We start from the raw sequence: 18,647 nt of genomic DNA, 5'->3' as shown, positions 1-18,647 counted from the left end.
GAAAGAGAAGAAAAAGAAAAACTTGCTAAAGAGAGTAATGTAGCTAAAGTTTGGACTATTACCACCACTAGTAATGTTAATGCTTCACATGTTGCTAAACCTCCTACTATCAATGATAAAATAATTGGTGTTGGCAATGTTTATACTCCTAGTGCAAAGCATGCAAAATTGCCTGAAACTGCTGAAACTGTTTGTGATAAAAGTGCTGAAATTTTTCAGAATGCTGTAGATCATAACGGTTTAGATTTTGATAGTTGTCATATCTCTGAAGTTATTAAGTTCTTACAAAAACTTGCTAGAAGTCCTAATGCTAGTGCTATAAATTTAGCCTTTACAAAACATATTACAAATGCTATCATTAAAGCTAGAGAAGAGAAATTAAAACTTGAAACTTCTATTCCTAGGAAGTTGGAAGATGGTTGGGAGCCCATCATTAAGATGAAAGTCAATGATTTTGATTGTAATGCTTTATGTGATCTTGGTGCAAGTATTTCTGTTATGCCTAAGAAACTCTATGATATGCTTGACTTGCCACCATTGAAAAATTGTTATTTGGATGTTAATCTTGCTGATAATTCTATAAAGAAACCTTTAGGGAGGATTGATAATGTTCACATTACGGTTAACAATAACCTTGTCCCCGTGGATTTTGTTGTCTTGGATATTGAATGCAATGCATCTTGCCCTATTATTTTGGGAAGACCCTTTCTTCGAACTGTTGGTGCTATTATTGATATGAAGGAAGAAAATATTAAGTATCAATTCCCTCTCAAGAAAGGTATGGAACACTTCCCTAGAAAGAGAATGAAGTTGCCTTTTGATTCTATTATTATAACAAATTATGATGTTGATGCTTCTTCTCTTGATGTTACTTGATTTGCACTTTCTGCGCCTAGCTGAAAGGCGTTAAAGAAAAGCACTTCTTGGGAGATAACCCATGTTGTTTTTTTATTTTGCTACTGTTTGGTTGTGTCTTGGAAGTTGTTACTACTGTAGCAACCTCTCCTTATCATGTTGTTGTGCCAAGTAAAGTCTTTGATAGTAAAGTTGATACTAGATTTGGATTCCTGCGCAGAAACAGATTTCTACCTGTCACGAATTTGAGTAGATCTCTCTGTAGGAAACTCGTTAAATGCTGAAAAAATTCATGCGTGATCCTCAGATATGTACGCAACTTTCATTCAATTTGAGCTTTTTCATCTGAGCCTGTTAAGTGCCCCGAAAAAATTCGTCTTTACGGACTGTTCTGTTTTGACAGATTCTGCCTTTTATTTCGCATTGCCTCTTTTACTGTGTTGAGTGGATTTCTTTGTTCCATTAACTTTCAGTAGCTTTGGGTAATGTCCAGAAGTGTTAAGAATGATTGTGTCCTCTCTGAACATGTGAATTTCTGTTCTCTGTTGTTCTTTGCAAACAAACATCATTCTCCACACCATACGTTTAATCCTTTGTTTACAGCAAGCCGGTGAGATTGACAACCTCACTGTTAAGTTGGGGCAAAGTATTTTGATTGTGTTGTGCAGGTTTCACATTGGCGCCGGAATCCCTAGTGTTGCGCCGCACTACACTCCTTCACCAACAACCTTCACGTGGCCTTCATCTCCTACTGGTTCGATAACCTTGGTTTCTTACTGAGGGAAAACTTGCTGCTGTACGCATCATACCCTCCTCTTGGGGTTCCCAACGGACGTGTGCTTTACCGTCACAAGCACGATCCTCCACCGCGAGAACGTAAACTTGGGTACCTCGTGCCTTCTCTCGCTCTCGGAATCTCCATCGTCGCCTTCCGTCAACCCTAAGCCCCTCATGGTGGTCATTTCCGAGCAACCACCTCGGTAGTGGCCCAACTCCTTCGACATCCTTGGCGGCCTCAAACTCGCTGCCCCTGTAGGCGTCATCCGCACCGCTGTAAGAGAAGGTGGGAGCTCGATGGTAGAGCTATGGTGCGCTCGCGGCAGGATGGGGGAGGAGGATGCGGGAGAGGGAGGGCTTATGGAGGCGTGGCGGAAGGTGATGAGCTTGGGCTCGGGGGCGTAGCGCACTAGTTAGCTATCGCGGAGACATGTTGGAATGGCGTGCGGTTGTGGATAAAAATGAAGGAGGAGGAAAGAAACACCGAGATACAACACACGTGGGTGGGCCCGTAGGGACACACGTCATTCAGTGGAGGCGGACGATGCGAGCGTTGCCGTCCCGGACCTGATCATTAGCCTTTTCCTTTCCATAGTAGGTGTTCGCTCATGACAGCGATCTAGCGCAGCTGCGTTTTTAAGCTTTTAGATTTTTTTTAGCAGAACGGTGTGCGGTGCTAATAAGTAGGCTTTTTTTTGAGGAACAAGAGAATCTTTATTACACAATGTTTATGGGTATACAAAGATGATCCGGTGGATCCAAAAGCCAAACATGGCGTCCAACCTCTAAAGTGGTAGCCATCCTAGCCTGTGAGCTTCCCCATTTGCTTCCCTCTGTTCGTGACCATATTTGGTCGCTTGAAACGATACTCGACGCTGCTCTATGTCTCGCAGAATCATGCAGTAGTAGCCTTTGTAAGACTTAGCTCTAATGTCATTGATGACATTCAGACAATCAGATGTTATCATCAACTTGTGTTGACTCAGGTCCTCCGCGAGCTCCAGGGCCTCCTTGCAAGTGTACGCCTCCAGCATGGTGGGATCAATCACACCTGCATAGACAACCACCGATGCTCCCAAGAACCTCCCACGCTCGTCGCGACAAACTGCACCAGCAGCCCCTCTAAAGCAGGACTTTGCTACGGCACCATCCACGTTGATCTTGCAGAAACCTACATCAGGTGGCAGCCACTTAGCATCTGCTCGCTCCTGGTTTGGCAGGTTCTTTCTTCTCTCACTCAATCTCACTGATGTATTTCTGAATGAACAAAAACGTGGATAAAGGACTCTGGAATTCTTCCTCATGAATCGCCTTCCTCCTTGCCCACCATATGGCCCATAATGTCACTAGGACTTGTACAAACTTCCTCTGCGGCAGAGTATTAGATAGCGACATGAGTCACATCTTCAGATCCATTGCTTCATCGACCATCAGTGGTTCCACATCCTCCTCATCCCACAGAGACCACACCGAGCGTGCCATATTGCACTCAAGGAGGGAATGACGCCAACTATCGCATGCAGCGTTGCATATGGGACAAGACGCTGTCGTTGACATATGGCGGCGCTTCCTTTCTTCACCCGTAGGGGGAGACGACCTTGCTAACCTCCAGGCAAAAATGCGCAGTTTTGAGGGAACCTTTAGTTTCCAAAGCTTCTTCCAGCTCGCATCCTCCCCTTCGACATTAGACGAGGCCTCTCTGCCTTCCAGCCAATCGACCCTTCTCCTCTTTGCTTCTTCCATCATCTTATACGCCGACCGAACAGAGAAAATCCCCATTTTGTCATACTGCCATGCCCAGAAATCAGGTTGATTAGTCTGGCTGATCGGAATCAGCTGGATGATCTCAACGTCCATAGGAAGAAAAAAATTATTCAGAACCTCAGTTTTCCATGTGCGTGTAACCGAACAAATGAGCTCTGAAACTCTCAGTGGTGGATTCGGCTTAGTAGCACATAACGGCCCCATTCCAAATTCACGAGGTAACCAATTCTCCTCCCAAATCATGGTAGTTCTACCATCTCCTATCCTTCGAATCAGCCCTAGATGAAGCATTTCCCGGCCTTCACACAGAGACCTCCATATCTGTGATGGGGAGCTCCCAGTGGAGCTTTCAAAATATTTGATGAGGAGAAATAAACAGCTTTCAGAATACGTGCACTAAGGGAGTTAGGGTCAACCAGGATTCTCCATACTTGTCTTGCTAGTAAGGCAAGGTTAAATATTTCAATATCCCTGAACCCCATACCCCCTTTATATTTGGGCATAGCCATTGATTCGCACGAAACCCAAGCAGCCTTCCTCTCTCCCTTTCTACTGCCCCACCAAAAACCACCAAATTCTGATCAAAGATGTGATATGCTGAGAGAGTCCACGTGGAAGCTTAAACAAGGCCATGGAATAAGTTGGTATTGCTTGAATAACCGATTTTATCAAAATTTCCTTCCCCCCTCCCGAGAGAAGTTTCTCCATCCACCCCTGAAGTCGCTTCCAAACTCTGTCCCGCAGGTAAGAAAAGGCTCCATTCTTTGATCTCCCTACATAGATGGGAATCCTAGATACTTCTCATTCAAAGTTTCCTGTTGAACATCTAAGGTATGCATCATTTCCAATTTGATCGCCGCTGAAACTTTCTTGCCAAAATAAATGGAAGATTTAGCATTATTTATTCTCTGACCAGAAGCACTGCAATATTTTTGCACAACAATCTTCAGACTTGCCGCCTCCTGAGTCGTAGCTTTACAAAATAGCAAGCAATCATCAGCGAAAAGCAAATGATTGATCTTTGGAGTCGTTTGGGCCACTTGAATTCCTCCCAAAGAACCAATACTCATCGCATGTTTGAGTAAGCATGAAAGGCCTTCCGCTGCCAAACGGAACATATACGGAGATATGGGGTCTCCCTGTCGAATTCCTCGGCTTGGGCGAAACTCTTCTGTCCTCCCACCATTCAAAAGAACTGAGAAAGTGACTGAGCTGACACATCTCATTACCGTATCCACAAATCTTGGAGAGACGCCTAGCTTCTTCATGATAGCCTCCAAATAAGTTCACTCTACCCGATCGTAAGCCTTTTTCATATCAAGTAGGCTTGCCAAACAAATAAACCAAGTCAAGTCGTGGGCTTACAACCCAACCCAAGGTTCAGCAATTAATCCTCGTGCTAGCCCATTTAGGCCCAACGAAGAAACACAAAACCCTAGCCCAAAATCACACCCGTCTCCACGGCCCGAGCCCCATTTATAAATAGACGGCACCTCCTTCCTCCGTAACCCTAGCGCCGCACACACTCCCGCCGCCGCCAGCACCAGCACAGCCGCAGGAAGAGAAGAAGGCAGGGGAAGATGCCGGCGGGGCACGGGCTTCGGTCGCGGACGCGCGACCTCTTCGCGCGGGGCTTCCGCAAGAACGGGTACAGCCTGGTTCTGAACTGAGCTTCATCGGCCAGTGCGTGCATTTGGTGCCCAAAGAAATTTCTCAATGACTATTCCTAGGCAGAAGAGATTCATTTGATGTCAAAATTGCAACAAAGGCCCTACGTAGACAAGCAGGTAAACTACCATCGAGAAGACTAGGCTACACTTCTAACGAGAAGACATCTCTTCAGTCGTGATACACAATAGACTAGAGAAAGAAAAACACAGTCCCCTTCCTGCCTCCTTCTCGCCAACTGATATGCTACTTAAAAGCTGTAGTTCCTCGACCTGCATGGAGCCCAGCCTACGGCGACCCTGGCGCCGCCGCCGTCGCCGTTGTGGCGTCCTCGACCACCTTCGTGAGAGCTTCCTTCAGCCATGTCTCGTCCACCACGTAGCCAGCCTCCTGCAGCAAGCATTTGAACGGTACGCAAACACGTTAGTTAAGCTTCATGTGCAAGTACTTTGACCGGGGTGCTTTCCAATTCCAGCCATGCATGCCAGGTCGTTGGAACTTTTGCTCCAACACTGTACTTGTCGTTGACAGTGTGGAAAAGAACATCAAGAAATTAGGGATGGTTGAAAGTGTACGTGACCTGTCAAAGAGTGCTGTAGTATATTACTGGAATGATAGGACAGTTAACGAGGTAATACTAGGTGCGAAAGTGTTCCCAAGCTGACAACGCAATCATGGCTTTATTGGTTGTCTTGGTCAGTTTTTAAGCTTGGAACGTGTGTGTAGTAATTCAAGTATTCAACTATATATCAGGGCTTAATTAGTCAATTGAGTACTCATGTCTTCAGAAACCAATTCAAACAACATAATACCAATTTGACCTATGCCTAATTTTCAAATGAAAACCAATTGACCTGCAGTTTTGATCTGAGAAATAAGTGGCTCGCTAGATTCTCTGCAGATCTTGGCTTAGTCCTTTTTCTGAAGGACCGAATACATTTCAGAGATTCGGCAAGAATGGTCTAACCCAGGTCAAGCACACCAACTTTCCCGTCTGGTTCCTCTTAAGTTTGACGGTGGAATGCATGGAAGCTAGCCTATCACACATTAAACATTACTCTGACCGCACTATTGTAGGCATGCGTACATTGGCAACATAGTGTATCAGTATTAGGTCGAGCTCTTACCATGACTCGCAATGTGAGGCTGGCCCGTGCAAGCGCACCGCTCTGTTGTCTGGCGTCCACCGAGACAACGGCGAAACTCCCTGTCTCCTTGAGCCGGGCGAGCAGCGAGATCAGCACCTCTGAAATGTCGCACTCCGCCCGCACTGTCACCCGCACGCTCACCTCTCGGGGCTGATTGGACGCCGACGATGTCGACGTCGATGCACCGGTGGTCACCTCCACCTCTATTTTCTCCGAGGAGCCGTCGTCGATCACGGCTGGGTTCAGGCCAAGCTGCGCTTCGAGCTGCCGGTTCTGCTCTTGGAGCTGGGTCACCTGGGATATCAGCTTGGCCATGTACTCCGTCGTGCTGGCGAGAACGTTGGCCTTGTCTTTCTACAGAACGCACGACGATCATAACTTTGAAATGTTGAATGAAATCTTTGCAACGGGGGGATGGTCGATGCGTGATGGTTGATTTTGATTCATCGACGTACCTTGCACCCGGGAGGGAGCAGCGCCCTGAGGCTCTGGAAGCTGTCGTTGAGCCGCTCGCGCCGGCGCCGCTCCGAGATCATGTGGTGCAGCTGGCTGCTGGCGGATGCCGGCGGTGGCTGCGCTCTGCCGTCCTCGTGGCTCGCCGCCCCGAGTTCGCGGCTACGCATCGCCATGTGCACGCTCGCGAGGAGTGAGACGCACGTCTTGATCATCCTCTGCCCGGGCGCGCCTGGCCGCGGCCGCGCCCTCGGCGCTCTCGCCGCGCTGTACGCCTTGAACGCCGTCGTCCGCCATGGCGACGAGCGGTGGCGCGCCAGCCACGAGGGCGTGGAGTAGCTCGGAGGTGGCGGAGGCGTGGAGGTGGTCGACGCGTCGGAGGAGGAGATGAGCGCGAGCATTGCCTCCGCCATTGCGGCGGCGTCGTATGGTTCTGCGGTCGAGAACCCGTGCCGGCCGTAGACCGGCGCGAGCAAGTCGGGAAGCGGCGACGCCAGCATCATTGACTGAGTCGACGGCTCGCTCGCTGCAGCGACCGACGTCGCCATTGAGCGGATTAGAGAGGAGTACTCTGGGCTCCCGATCGAGTGTGACGGCATGGAGGAGGACGAGGACGAGGGACGTGCCGGCGGCAGCTCGAGGATCTCCTCCAGGAGCGCCTGCTGCACGTGGTCCGCCACTGTGGCCGCTGTTACCGACGTAGTCGACAAGCCGACCTCGATCTCCCCGCTCTCGCATCCCATGAACACCGCCATCTGCCACGACCGTCAGCTCGCTCATTCGACGCAATGCATCACAAAGGCGGCCAGTTCAAAGAAAAACGCACGTACTTACCTTCGTGCCGGCTTCCTGCAGGGAGAAAAGGAGACCAACATGTGTGCAAACTTCAGGAATGGCTTCAACCTTGAACTATGTATGTGTCGAGTCAAACGTTTGAAAAAATGAAGAAAATTTCTTGTGTACACTGACATGGTAGAATCGCTGCTGCACCTGCAGCGACGCCGATGCCATCAGGGCCGGCTTCGGCAGCTCGAGGTACGCGCGGCCGTCCTTGTACGCCCACCCTGGCACGCATCTGCATGCAACCTCGATCACACCGTGGGAACAGAGCTAGAAGAAGCGGATAATTTTGAACTGAAATCACATTGCCTACCCGCTTACGACGGCGCAGAGCGCTCCTCGGTACACCTCGAACGTCGCCCGTGCGCGATCACCGCCACCGCCGCCGCCGATCCACGCGTCCAAGCAGAACAAATGGCTGGCAAAGCCAATGCGCCCACGCCGTAAGAGCGATGGAAACCGAACGAGCGCGGCAGTGAGAGGGAGGTACGTGCAAACCTGGATGAGGGCTGGGCGGTCACCGGTGCCCAGAGGCAGAGGTAGAGGCAGCCGGGGACGCGCGCCGCCGCGCGCTCCAGGACGCGCGCACGGGGCACCGCCGCCAGCGAGAATATGGTGTCCATAGAATGAATAACCACCCGTCCCTCTCATCTTAGGAGGGCTCCAAGGTCGGCGACCGCGTCCATGGCCGTTAAACTGCGTCTCTGCTTGCTGGCTCGCGCGCGCCTATACGTACGTGCATATGTACCATGGCAATGTATGGCTGCGTCGAGGACAAAATCGAGTCGATGAAACTGGGATTTAGTGAGAGAGACTGTTTGAAAAGTACAAAAGGCGAAGCTGAGCAACGCAGTTTTTCTACATAGGCGTGGGTGTCCCTGGCCTATCCAATGGTCCTCAATATTTCAAGATTAGTGTACAACATTTTTCATCCACAACCTTGTCTTTGTTCATATCTTGCCCCCCATAGGAACGAAAGTGGACATGTACACCTTATCTCCTCCCAACTCCCGTCCTCTCGTTCTCCCCTGCACACACCCCACCGGAGCCCTCCTCTACGTCTCTCAAGGGGCAGCCATGGATCTCGGCCGGGTTCGTCTCTCTTCTACAGCCTTCTTCCCGTAGGCACCATAAACAGAACCCGTGCTCCTCGTCGGGGAGAAACGCGACGGAGCGGGCGGCGTTAGGCTGGACGGCAAGTTCAGGTTGGTCGGCGGTGGCAGGAAGAAGGAGAAGGGGACCATGTCGTTTCCATCAGCTCACCATCCAAGACCTGTTTCCTTCGAAAACCTCTATTTACAGTTGCGGGTACCTACAGCAGTGATGTCAGCAATGACATCAGCCATGTGCAGACTTAATCCTCTCACAAAATTATGAAGCAAAACTGAAACATAATTGAAACAAAAATATTTTGTAAAACATAAGGTAGTGACGTCAGTAGTTTCACTTTTGTGCCAAAATGTTTCACAATGTTAGCCATGTATTTGTTTGGTTTCACAAAAATTTCACTTATATTTCAAATACTAGTTTAAATTGTTTCACAATGTTAACCATGTATCAGTTTGGTTTCACAAAAGTTTCACTTATATTTCAATTATTAGTTTTATATTAGATAAAATGTTAAAAGGCTCACCAATCTCAAAGCAAAATGAACAGTGGATGAGACACCGGTATGTACCGGCGTATGTAAATTCGCTGCGTTCCTGTTTCCTTCTTTGTGATAGCTACAGATTCGTTTTTCTTTTTCTTTTTTGTTCTCGATCCAGATCCATTTTCTTTTAACGATGCTTGCATGGTAAAGAGTGCAGATTTGCTTTTTCTGCGTGTTTTTAATTTTGATTTTGTACATTCCCCACCACATCCTATAATTTTTGGTCCCCAAAGATTGTTGGTTTCCGTGGCTCCATTGTTCCCCATGAAACTTTCCTAAACATATGGTGAATCTAATCGATCCTAGTCTAAATCCATGAAACTTTCCTCTCACAGTAAACCGTATGGTGGAATGCAGTCGATCTCTAAGGAAAATTAATCCAGCTTTTCCTACTTTTTTTTTGTAACAAACTAATCTGGTTCTTAATTAAATCCATACCAAATGTGACAGTCTTCTTACATTTGGTATTGGATTTGTCTACAAGGAAAAATGCCCAACAAAATGATTATGTACTAATTGATTTATGTAATCTATACTAATTGGATCTGTGCTAATTATTATGTTCTAATTATGTCGATGGTTCATTCGGCAACCGGCAAGGTCCTACCAGATGCTTAGCACAGGGATGTCATTGTAAATCATCGCTAGATTAGAGGTGAATTTATAGTGAACAGAAATTACACTGGAGGGGTTCTTTTGTAATGTACACAACCGAGCTGCACGAATCTTGAAGCATAAATGGACGCCCGAGATAAGCCTGGGACGCCCACATATATGTAGAGTGTGATTTCCGGAAGCTGAGCTGTTGAAACTTCAGAGGCATGCATGTACGGGGTGGTTTGTTCTAAGATGGATTGGGTGCACGGCTTTGGGATCCGGGAAAATTTCAGATGTAAACTACAGTAGATTTCAAGATCTATCGGGGAGCGGTCGAGGGTTGTCGGCGATTTTGATAAAAATAATCCTTTTCTGAAAGAAAAGCACGAAAAATGCTAACATGGGTGAAAAATGCTTCTATATTATCTCTTCCAATTATAGACCCTTCTCCTACATATATATCTTTTAGAGTGAACTTAGGAGGAAACATGATGAAATAAAATAAAGTAATGCAAGTAACTAATTTTTTTGTGTTTTTAATATGGCAAACAAGATAGCAAATAAAGTAAAACTAGCAACTAATTTTTTTGTGTTTTGATATAATGCAGCAAATAAAGAAGTAAATAAAAGTAAAGCAAGACAAAAACAAAGTAAAGAGATTGGAAGTGGAGACTCCCCTTGCAGCGTGTCTTGATCTCCCGGCAACGGCGCCAGAAATTTACTTGCTTGCGCGTAGTTGACGTGTGTCTCTCCGTTCAGCACGCGACCGTTGGGAACCCCAAGTGAAAGGTTGTAACATCCTAAAAACTGTGCATTTTCAAATTCATGCATTGCATCACATCAGCTTATCAAAGTTTCAGTTTTAGAAAATGTTTTACATGTATCTTGCATAAAAGTTTTATACTGCTAGTATTGCTTCTTGTTGATTAATCTATATGCAAACTATATTTATCCTAGTGCTTTACTGGATTGGGGCTGTGCCCAGTATATCCGGTACTGTACTGAAAGTTTTTACAAATTTTCGTATTTTTATTTGCGTCAGTTTTATAACTGTAGCTAATTCAGTAATTTGATAAAAGAAAACAGAGAGAAAAAAAAAAGAACCGATCGGCCGGCCAGGCCAAACGGCCAGCCAACCACACGCGGGCTCGCGAGCGAGACCACACGCGGGGAAAGTCTGGCAAACTACGTGTCCTTTGCCTTTTCATTTTTTTTTTCTTTGCTGACAGCTGGGACCCAGCAATCATCTCCAACCTCCAGACTATAGCTTCGTATCTGAAACAAACTCTGTTCCAAAACGAAGCCGGAAGAATCTCCCGGTTCCGTTCGATTTCGTGTTCCCTTTGCCACGAAAATCCCTCTATAAATACCTCATAATCTTCTCCGTTTTTGCTCCCTAAAATTCACAATTTTTGCGCCGCCAGGCTGCGCGAATTTCTCGCCGGAGTTTCGATCTGCCGCCGTCATTGGAGCTCAGAACCGGAGGTTCCCGTCGCCCAGAGATCCCCTCCTTCACTTCATGTTGTTCCCCTTACTTAACCCCGCCGCCTCACCCTATTTCCCCGATATGCAGGCCACTAGAACATCGAGGAAACATCGCCGGAGTCCCGACACCGTCCGCCGCCTTCAGCCGCCCATAGCCACCAACTGGAGCCTGGCTGAACTACACCGAGAACACGAACGTGACGGAAATCGTCTGCGGCTTCACGTCCACGCCTTGGCTGTGTCGGAGAATCACTAGAACGCCTTCGCCATTCACGTCTAATTCACGGTCTTTCGTGCAATAGGTACGGTATTGGGCTAACACATTACACTGAATTTTTCCACGTACAGAATCGATCGATGGAGTGTAGCAGCTAGCTTGTTTCCCCATAAAGACTTTGAAAATTCATAACAAATAATCTATAGCTCCGTTTTAGATGATTCCTTTTGCATTAAGTTCGTAATTGAATTCTCTGTAACTTTCATGTAGGAAGTTTCTCCGTCTGAGAAACTTTTTCTGACAACTTTTCGGAGCAAATTATTAAAAGACCGCGAAACGTTTAATCTTGGAAAAATCATAAACATATTTTCGTAACTCGGTTTTGAACAAATAATATATCGTTGGATTCGGAAAAATGAGAAGAATATTTTGGTACTGTTAGTTTATACTGTTACGAAACTTGCGAATTTTGCAATTTAAAATCATGTATATAGTATTTTTAGTATATTTTAAATTATGTAAACTATTTTAATATGAATCCAACGCCAAATTGCAGATACTTAAATTGCCTATCCACCAGTATGCCTGCAAGAGATATTAGAAACTATTTTATACATATATATTTTGTTCATGGTTAAATGGCTATTTGAAACCTTTATTGCATAAAGTAATTGTTTATAAAAATATTTGATATCAAATTTCTTCCAGAGCATGCATGCATGATTTCATTATGTGTTTTACCTGTTTGTGTTGTTTGGTGTTTGATTGTGGATTATTTTGCTTGCGTTAGATTGCCCGGATTGCAACGAGTGCGATTGCGACGACTGTCTGAACACCGATCAAGGCAAGTGTCACAAACTCAATATCCTACTGTTTTCTATGCATTGGTAGTTGTTTTATGTGCATAATGTTTTCAAATTGCTGGCCCTGGGATATTATCAAAGTGGAGAGGTTGCGAGAGATAAATGTTTTATTCTCTTAATGAAAACAACCATGTCAAATTAATACAGCCCTGGGTGGTAAGTGGTAATGCTTGGTTTATGTTGAGTGGTTGCACCGGGGTCATTTCTATGGCAGCACCGTGTGCATCACACTTGAGGTTGGCCACCCAGGAACAAAAAGATTAGCCCGGTTTTCTTGTTTTAGTAGCTTCTAGTACAACCACATGCTATATGGGCTCTGGCTAGATTGAGTAGGTTGCGAGAACTCGACCCAATGTACAGAGGGTGGTAGATATTGGTAGGACGGAGCGCGTCCATTGTGGTTGAGGTATTGCTTCTGAAAGGTCTTGTCCTAGTCGACATCTGTCCATTTGAGCAAAATGCGCATCATGGAAGAAGAACAGACTAGGTCATGTGGGGAATGTGTACAGCCTCTCGAGAGTGTCAAAACTAAGTACTTAGCCGTGTCCCCGGTTACGGACATCTTTGAGCCATTAGAGCTTGAAACTGTTGGATAATCTCGTCAGTCGAATTTCTGAATATATATGCACTAGGTGGATTATGGGTAGTAATTAGTCTTATTGATATACTATGTTTTAAATAAGTGTTTTGAGAGTAGGGAAAACAAAACTGGCTTTACGCAAATATGAACTCCACCTGCCAAATATCATGTAGCGATAGGCGCCATAAAAAGCCACCATAGTGACATCTTGCCATTTCCATTCCAAGGGTAATGACCCTTCGGGGCTGCAACGTTTTTATGTTGCAGGTTATTCTGAAGACGAGTAAGAGATACCGTAGGTTGCGAGCTTACACCCAACATGTTCGCCTGTGGCGTGATGGAGCTCTTCGTTTATTTATTTACTGCTTGAACTATGTTATTTTCAGCTAGCCTTGAGCTATGCACTTTGTAATAATTATACCATGGATCATACGTTGTAATAATTGACGCATTTGCTATTCTGGTTATTCATCGAACTGTGCGTGCTAGCGATTGATCCAAGGGACTAGCACAGAAAAGCACAGAGATTCAATCTGTATTCAGGTTGTGTCGCTTCAAAGGTGTGATGCGTACAGCAGTAAGTTTCCCTCAGTAAGAAACCAAGGTTTATCGAACCAGTAGGAGCCAATAAGCACGTTGAAGGTTGATGGCGGCGGAGTGTAGTGCGGCGCAACACCAGGGATTCCGGCGCCAACGTGGAACCTGCACAACACAACCAGATTACTTTGCCCCAACGTGATAGTGAGGTTGTCAATCTCACCGGCTTGCTGTAACAAAGGATTAGATGTATACTGTGGATGATGATGTTTGCAGAAAACAGTAGAACGAGTATTGCAGTAGATTGTATTCGATGTAAAAGAATGGACCGGGGTCCACAGTTCACTAGTGGTGTCTCTCCCATAAGATAAATAGCATGTTGGGTGAACAAATTACAGTTGGGCAATTGACAAATAAAGAGGGCATGACCATGCACATACATGTTATGATGAGTAGTGTGAAATTCAATTGGGCATTACGACAAAGTACATAGACCGCTATCCAGCATGCATCTATGCCTAAAAAGTCCACCTTCAGGTTATCATCCGAACCCCCTCCAGTATTAAGTTGCAAACAACAGACAATTGCATTAAGTATGGTGCGTAATGTAATCAACAAATACATCCTTAGACATAGCATTGATGTTTTATCCCTAGTGGCAACAGCACATCCACAACCTTAGAACTTTCTGTCACTGTCCCAGATTTAATGGAGGCATGAACCCACTATCGAGCATAAATACTCCCTCTTGGAGTTACAAGTAACGACTTGGCCAGAGCCTCTACTAGCAACGGAGAGCATGCAAGATCATAAACAACACATAGATAATAGATTGATAATCAACATAGCATAGTATTCACTATTCATCGGATCCCAACAAACGCAACATGTAGCATTACAAATAGATGATCTTGATCATGTTAGGCAGCTCACAAGATCCAACAATGATAGCACAATTAGGAGAAGACGATCATCTAGCTACTGCTATGGACCCATAGTCCAGGGGTGAACTACTCACACATCACTCCGGAGGCGACCATGACGGTGAAGAGTCCTCCGGGAGATGATTCTCCTCTCCGGCAGGGTGCCGGAGGCGATCTCCTGAATTCCCCGAGATGGGATTGGCGGCGGCGGCGTCTCTGGAAGGTTTTCCGTATCGTGGCTCTCGGTACTGGAACTATTATCGACGAAGGCTTATGTAGGCGGAAGGGTAGGTCAGGGGGCGCCACGAGGGACGCACACAGTAGGGCCGCGCCGCCCTAGCGTGGCGTCGCCTCGTCGCCCCACTTCGTTTCCCTTTCGGTGTTCTGGAAGCTTCGTGGAAAAATAAGATCCTGGGCGTTGATTTCGTCCAATTCCGAGAATATTTCCTTACTAGGATTTCTGAAACAAAAAACAGCAGAAAACAGCAACTGGCTCTTCGGCATCTCGTTAATAGGTTAGTGCCGGAAAATGCATAAATATGACATAAAGTATGTATAAAACATGTGTGTATCATCATAAAACAAGCATGAAACATAAGAAATTATAGATACGTTTGAGACGTATCAGTACCCAAAACAAGTTATATAAGAAAGAAACAAATACTATATGGATCTCTATATGCATGTTCTACTTTTCTAGAGCCTAAAATCCCATTAAAACATGTATGTTTCTGCCCTGTGAAGTAATCACCCACCAACCGCCGCCATATTCCTTCATTTCGCTTCTTTTCCTTTGCCCTCTAAAGTTTCTCTTCTCCCACCATCTACCCAGGGGTACTGCCTCTCTTGCACCTCAATCGCCTACCCTATTTGAAGGGGTCCTAGAGCTCTTCAACAAGCTCCTCAAGGCGGTCGACATCTTTTATCCAAGGCCTGGTCAGCAACGGTGAGCAATTGTTCAGTGACGGTGGAAATTGAGCTCTTCGAGGTGAGGATCAATTTGCAACTTTATTGACCAAAGTGGACTAATTAATAAGGAATATTCCTAGTAATCGGGTTATCAAAGCAATTAATTGGGTTCAAGGATTAACACAAATGCTTAGAGGTAATCGACACGGTCAAATCCCTAGTAGCGATTAATCGGCCTATTAAATGTTGATTCGGTCTAGTAGTTTTTGAACAGTGGATATAGGTGAACTTCTTTTGGACCGAGTACTCTGCCTGGCGATCCAGCAAATGGAGGGGATAGGGACCCCAAGCTATGCTTGACGCTATTGTTAGGTCCTTAAAGTTATGATTTGGCCAACATGCAATAGCTCAGGGAGGGAGGGTTGATTTTGGAGCCCTGCTCGTTGTTTTCTTTCTTCGAGGCGATGATCTATTTCTCATATCACTATCATTAGGGTCTTCCACCTTAGACTTCCCGGTTACCCCGTCAGTAATAGTTTCCTGTCTCCAACATGGTTCAGAGCCTAGAAGCAACATAGAGCTTTGCTTATGGCGAGCCACTGAGTTTTAGTTTGTGTTCCCTTGAGAGTTATGTGTGATGTTCTTTTTTCAAGAATAGTTTTGTAGGAGTTGGTTGATCTTAATATAAAAAAACACTAGTATAATCAAAAGAAAGTAAAGACTTAGGTTTTCATTTGTGGCGCAGTACTATAGGGTTTCTCTCCTCTTTAGCTCTCTTTTGACGAGAGTTTGTTTTTGGAACCGCCCCTCATTACCTTAACGTTTCCTCTTACAAATATGATGTACTGGAAGATTAGAAGTACTTCATCCTAAAATAAGCTGTTTAAGTTTGTTTAGATGTATTTTTAATGTGTAGGTACATCAGTATCTAAAAAAATGTTAAGCAAGTTAGTATTTTAAAAACAGAGGAAGCGCTAGTATTGGGTTCACTCACCAGACCAGTAGCAGGTCTGGGTGGTCAACAACCGTGATTACCCACACATCCTGATCTGCTTCGAGACACAGAGTCACAGAAGCAAGAAAATATCAACGGCCCTGATTTATCGATTTGCCCTGCCAAAGCCAATCTAATCCATCGAGTCTCTCTTTCTGCTTCTCTCTCAGAGGCTGGGGACGGGTGGTCACCACCGCACCGCAGCGCATCGCCAAAATTCGCCATGGCCGTCCATGGCGGTATAGCTATGGCTGCTACCGCCCCACGGGTTCCTCCGGCGGCCTCCATGGCTACTCGCCGGCCTTGGTCAGCCGCTTCCCGTACCACGCCCATGCGTCGGATACGCATCATCCCCTCGCGCCTCCTCGTCGTCGCCTCCGCGCAGTCCAACTTCTCCAAAGGTACCTCTCTTCCTCCCTCCCTCCGAAATTTCTTTGATTCGCTCGTCTTTTTTTTGTATAATCTCGTCCAAGCTGATTACTGAGTATTATAATACAATCAAAGAACCGCTCTGCTAATTATGAATGTGTGCTACATCGATTCTACTGGTACTGAATCTCATCCCCTACGTAATATACTCACTAGTTGTGCTACCACCCAGCAAGTGTAACACTAACTGCAGCGGTCGTCACTCCAGCTAATTAAGACTATGATATTACTATTGTTGGCTTGTTTGTTTGGGGACTATTATGCCAGCAGGAGGCTGATACTGAATATATATAGCTCATGTTAATGTGATTGCCATCCCAGCCCACTGAAACACCTCTTTGTGCCCAACACAGCCCACCCAAATATCCACATATCCAGTTTCTGGCATGGACTTGTTCGTTTCCAAATATATATCACTTAACGTCTTCCCTGCCCGCTCAAATTTCACTTGTAATTATATGTAGAATGCCGTTCTGTTGTGTCCTGCTCTTGCTACTGCTAATTGCTAATGTCATGTCCCCTTGTTCTGGTTATGATGCAACTTGCAATTATTTGCTTGTCTGTGTTACTAACACTCCCGCATATCACTGCAGCTGTTCAGACAGCATGGAGGGTTGGCAAGGATGCCGTTGACACTGGAAGTTCTCTTGTCCCAGTATGTTTTACATACTTACCCATTTAGTCACTTCATTCCATTTACTGAATTCTCTTGGAAAAACATGGGAACTGGCCGCAAGAACCTGCCCAGGGTTCAACTCTTAATGCAAAACAGTTTTGTTGAGTTTGGGAGCTGAAGTAGCTTTGCCCTCTGATGTATGACAGAGTTCAGTTCCACGGCCAGTTGCTAGGATAGGCGTTACATTCCTGGCGGTGTCGGTCGGCCTTTTTCTTCTCAAGTCCGTTATCTCCACTGCATTGTTTGTGCTGGTACGTACCCACAACAGTGAATTCACTGCCATAGCCCAGTAATTTGCTGTGCACAATGTTCAGTTACAGCTGGTTGTTTACTTCACAGGCGATGATGGGGCTTATATATTTCGCCTTCCTGGCAATGAACGCAAAAGAGGGATCTAGGAGTGTGGACGAAGGGGACAATCTATCGGACGACCCTGCCGAAGAAGCCCGACGTATAATGGAGAAATACAAGTGAAGAACCTTGCTGAGTATGTCAACTAGTGTACTGTGAGTAGGTTTACAAATACCAGCCATCCAGTTTTGATGATTTCTGAGTCTCCTTATGGATGGATATAGATCTGATTTAAGATTCATAGAATTGAATTCATATGACTATATATACATGATGGGTTTTATTTTTAGTAAGAATGATCATATGGTGTACAAAATTTATTTTTCAGAAGTTGCTAGTAATCTTCTGATGATGATGCTCGAATTCATTCAGCAACATTACTCTGCGGTTCTAATGTGGCAACTAATTTGTAATGCTACTATGTGGTTGCCTGCTAATTTTGTGGTTACTTTGGATTTTAGAATTTTGAGTATGCACACTTCAGCACAGTAGTTTTAGCCACATGAATGCAGCGCCTAGGACTAGGATTAATGTGCTGAGCTAGTAGAGTGGAGTGCATGTGCACTGACTGTCAAGGGAAATGGATTAGCAAGAGGCGAAAATGCACATGACATTGGTGGACGAGTGAATGATGGAAGGTAATTTACATGAAAGCAGCATTGAGAAGATGAGCTCGAATTCAGTCAGCAACATTACTAGTAATCTTCTGATTATGGTGCTCGAATTCAGTCAGCGACGTTACTTTGTGGATCTGATGCGATGATTGTATGTCCCTCTCTAATTTGTACTACTCCCCCGGGCCAAATTAATTGGTGCAGCTTTATAGCTGCGTCATTTGGGCCGAAGGGAGTACTACTATTGTTTAGTGCATGTGGTTACTAGTGTACTCTCAGTAGGTATACACATACCAGCCATCCAGTTCTGATGATT

The 18,647-nt window shown here is 45.6% G+C and overlaps 2 protein-coding genes and 1 long non-coding RNA gene across 3 annotated transcripts; 2 read left to right on the top strand and 1 right to left on the bottom strand.

The window, feature by feature from the left end:
* Positions 1-4,930: 4,930 nt before the first annotated feature.
* Positions 4,931-8,198, bottom strand: LOC127311876 (putative transcription factor bHLH041). Its single transcript, XM_051342361.2, has 7 exons — positions 8,004-8,198; positions 7,819-7,923; positions 7,635-7,740; positions 7,500-7,514; positions 6,668-7,420; positions 6,192-6,566; positions 4,931-5,454 (listed from the first exon to the last, which is right to left on the bottom strand). The coding sequence occupies exons 1-7, from the start codon at positions 8,126-8,128 to the stop codon at positions 5,353-5,355; spliced, it is 1,581 nt and encodes a 526-aa protein (XP_051198321.1). The 5' UTR covers positions 8,129-8,198; the 3' UTR covers positions 4,931-5,352.
* Positions 8,199-10,989: 2,791 nt separating this feature from the next.
* On the top strand, positions 10,990-13,374 carry LOC127313243 (uncharacterized). The gene is made up of 4 exons (XR_007858851.2): positions 10,990-11,238; positions 11,327-11,540; positions 12,246-12,299; positions 13,166-13,374. It is a non-coding gene; the product is annotated as an uncharacterized lncRNA (long non-coding RNA).
* Positions 13,375-16,402: 3,028 nt separating this feature from the next.
* On the top strand, positions 16,403-18,016 carry LOC127313242 (uncharacterized). The gene is made up of 4 exons (XM_051343795.2): positions 16,403-16,662; positions 17,284-17,345; positions 17,513-17,617; positions 17,706-18,016. Exons 1-4 carry the CDS (start codon positions 16,485-16,487, stop codon positions 17,838-17,840), a joined length of 480 nt encoding a protein of 159 aa, XP_051199755.1. The 5' UTR covers positions 16,403-16,484; the 3' UTR covers positions 17,841-18,016.
* The last annotated feature ends 631 nt before the right edge of the window (positions 18,017-18,647 follow it).

Source organism: Lolium perenne, chromosome 7, assembly GCF_019359855.2.
Source record: "Lolium perenne isolate Kyuss_39 chromosome 7, Kyuss_2.0, whole genome shotgun sequence".
In the NCBI taxonomy this organism is placed as follows: Eukaryota; Viridiplantae; Streptophyta; class Magnoliopsida; order Poales; family Poaceae; genus Lolium; species Lolium perenne.
The sequence above is the reverse complement of the archived record's forward strand: the minus strand, read 5'-3'. Positions and strand labels throughout refer to the sequence as shown.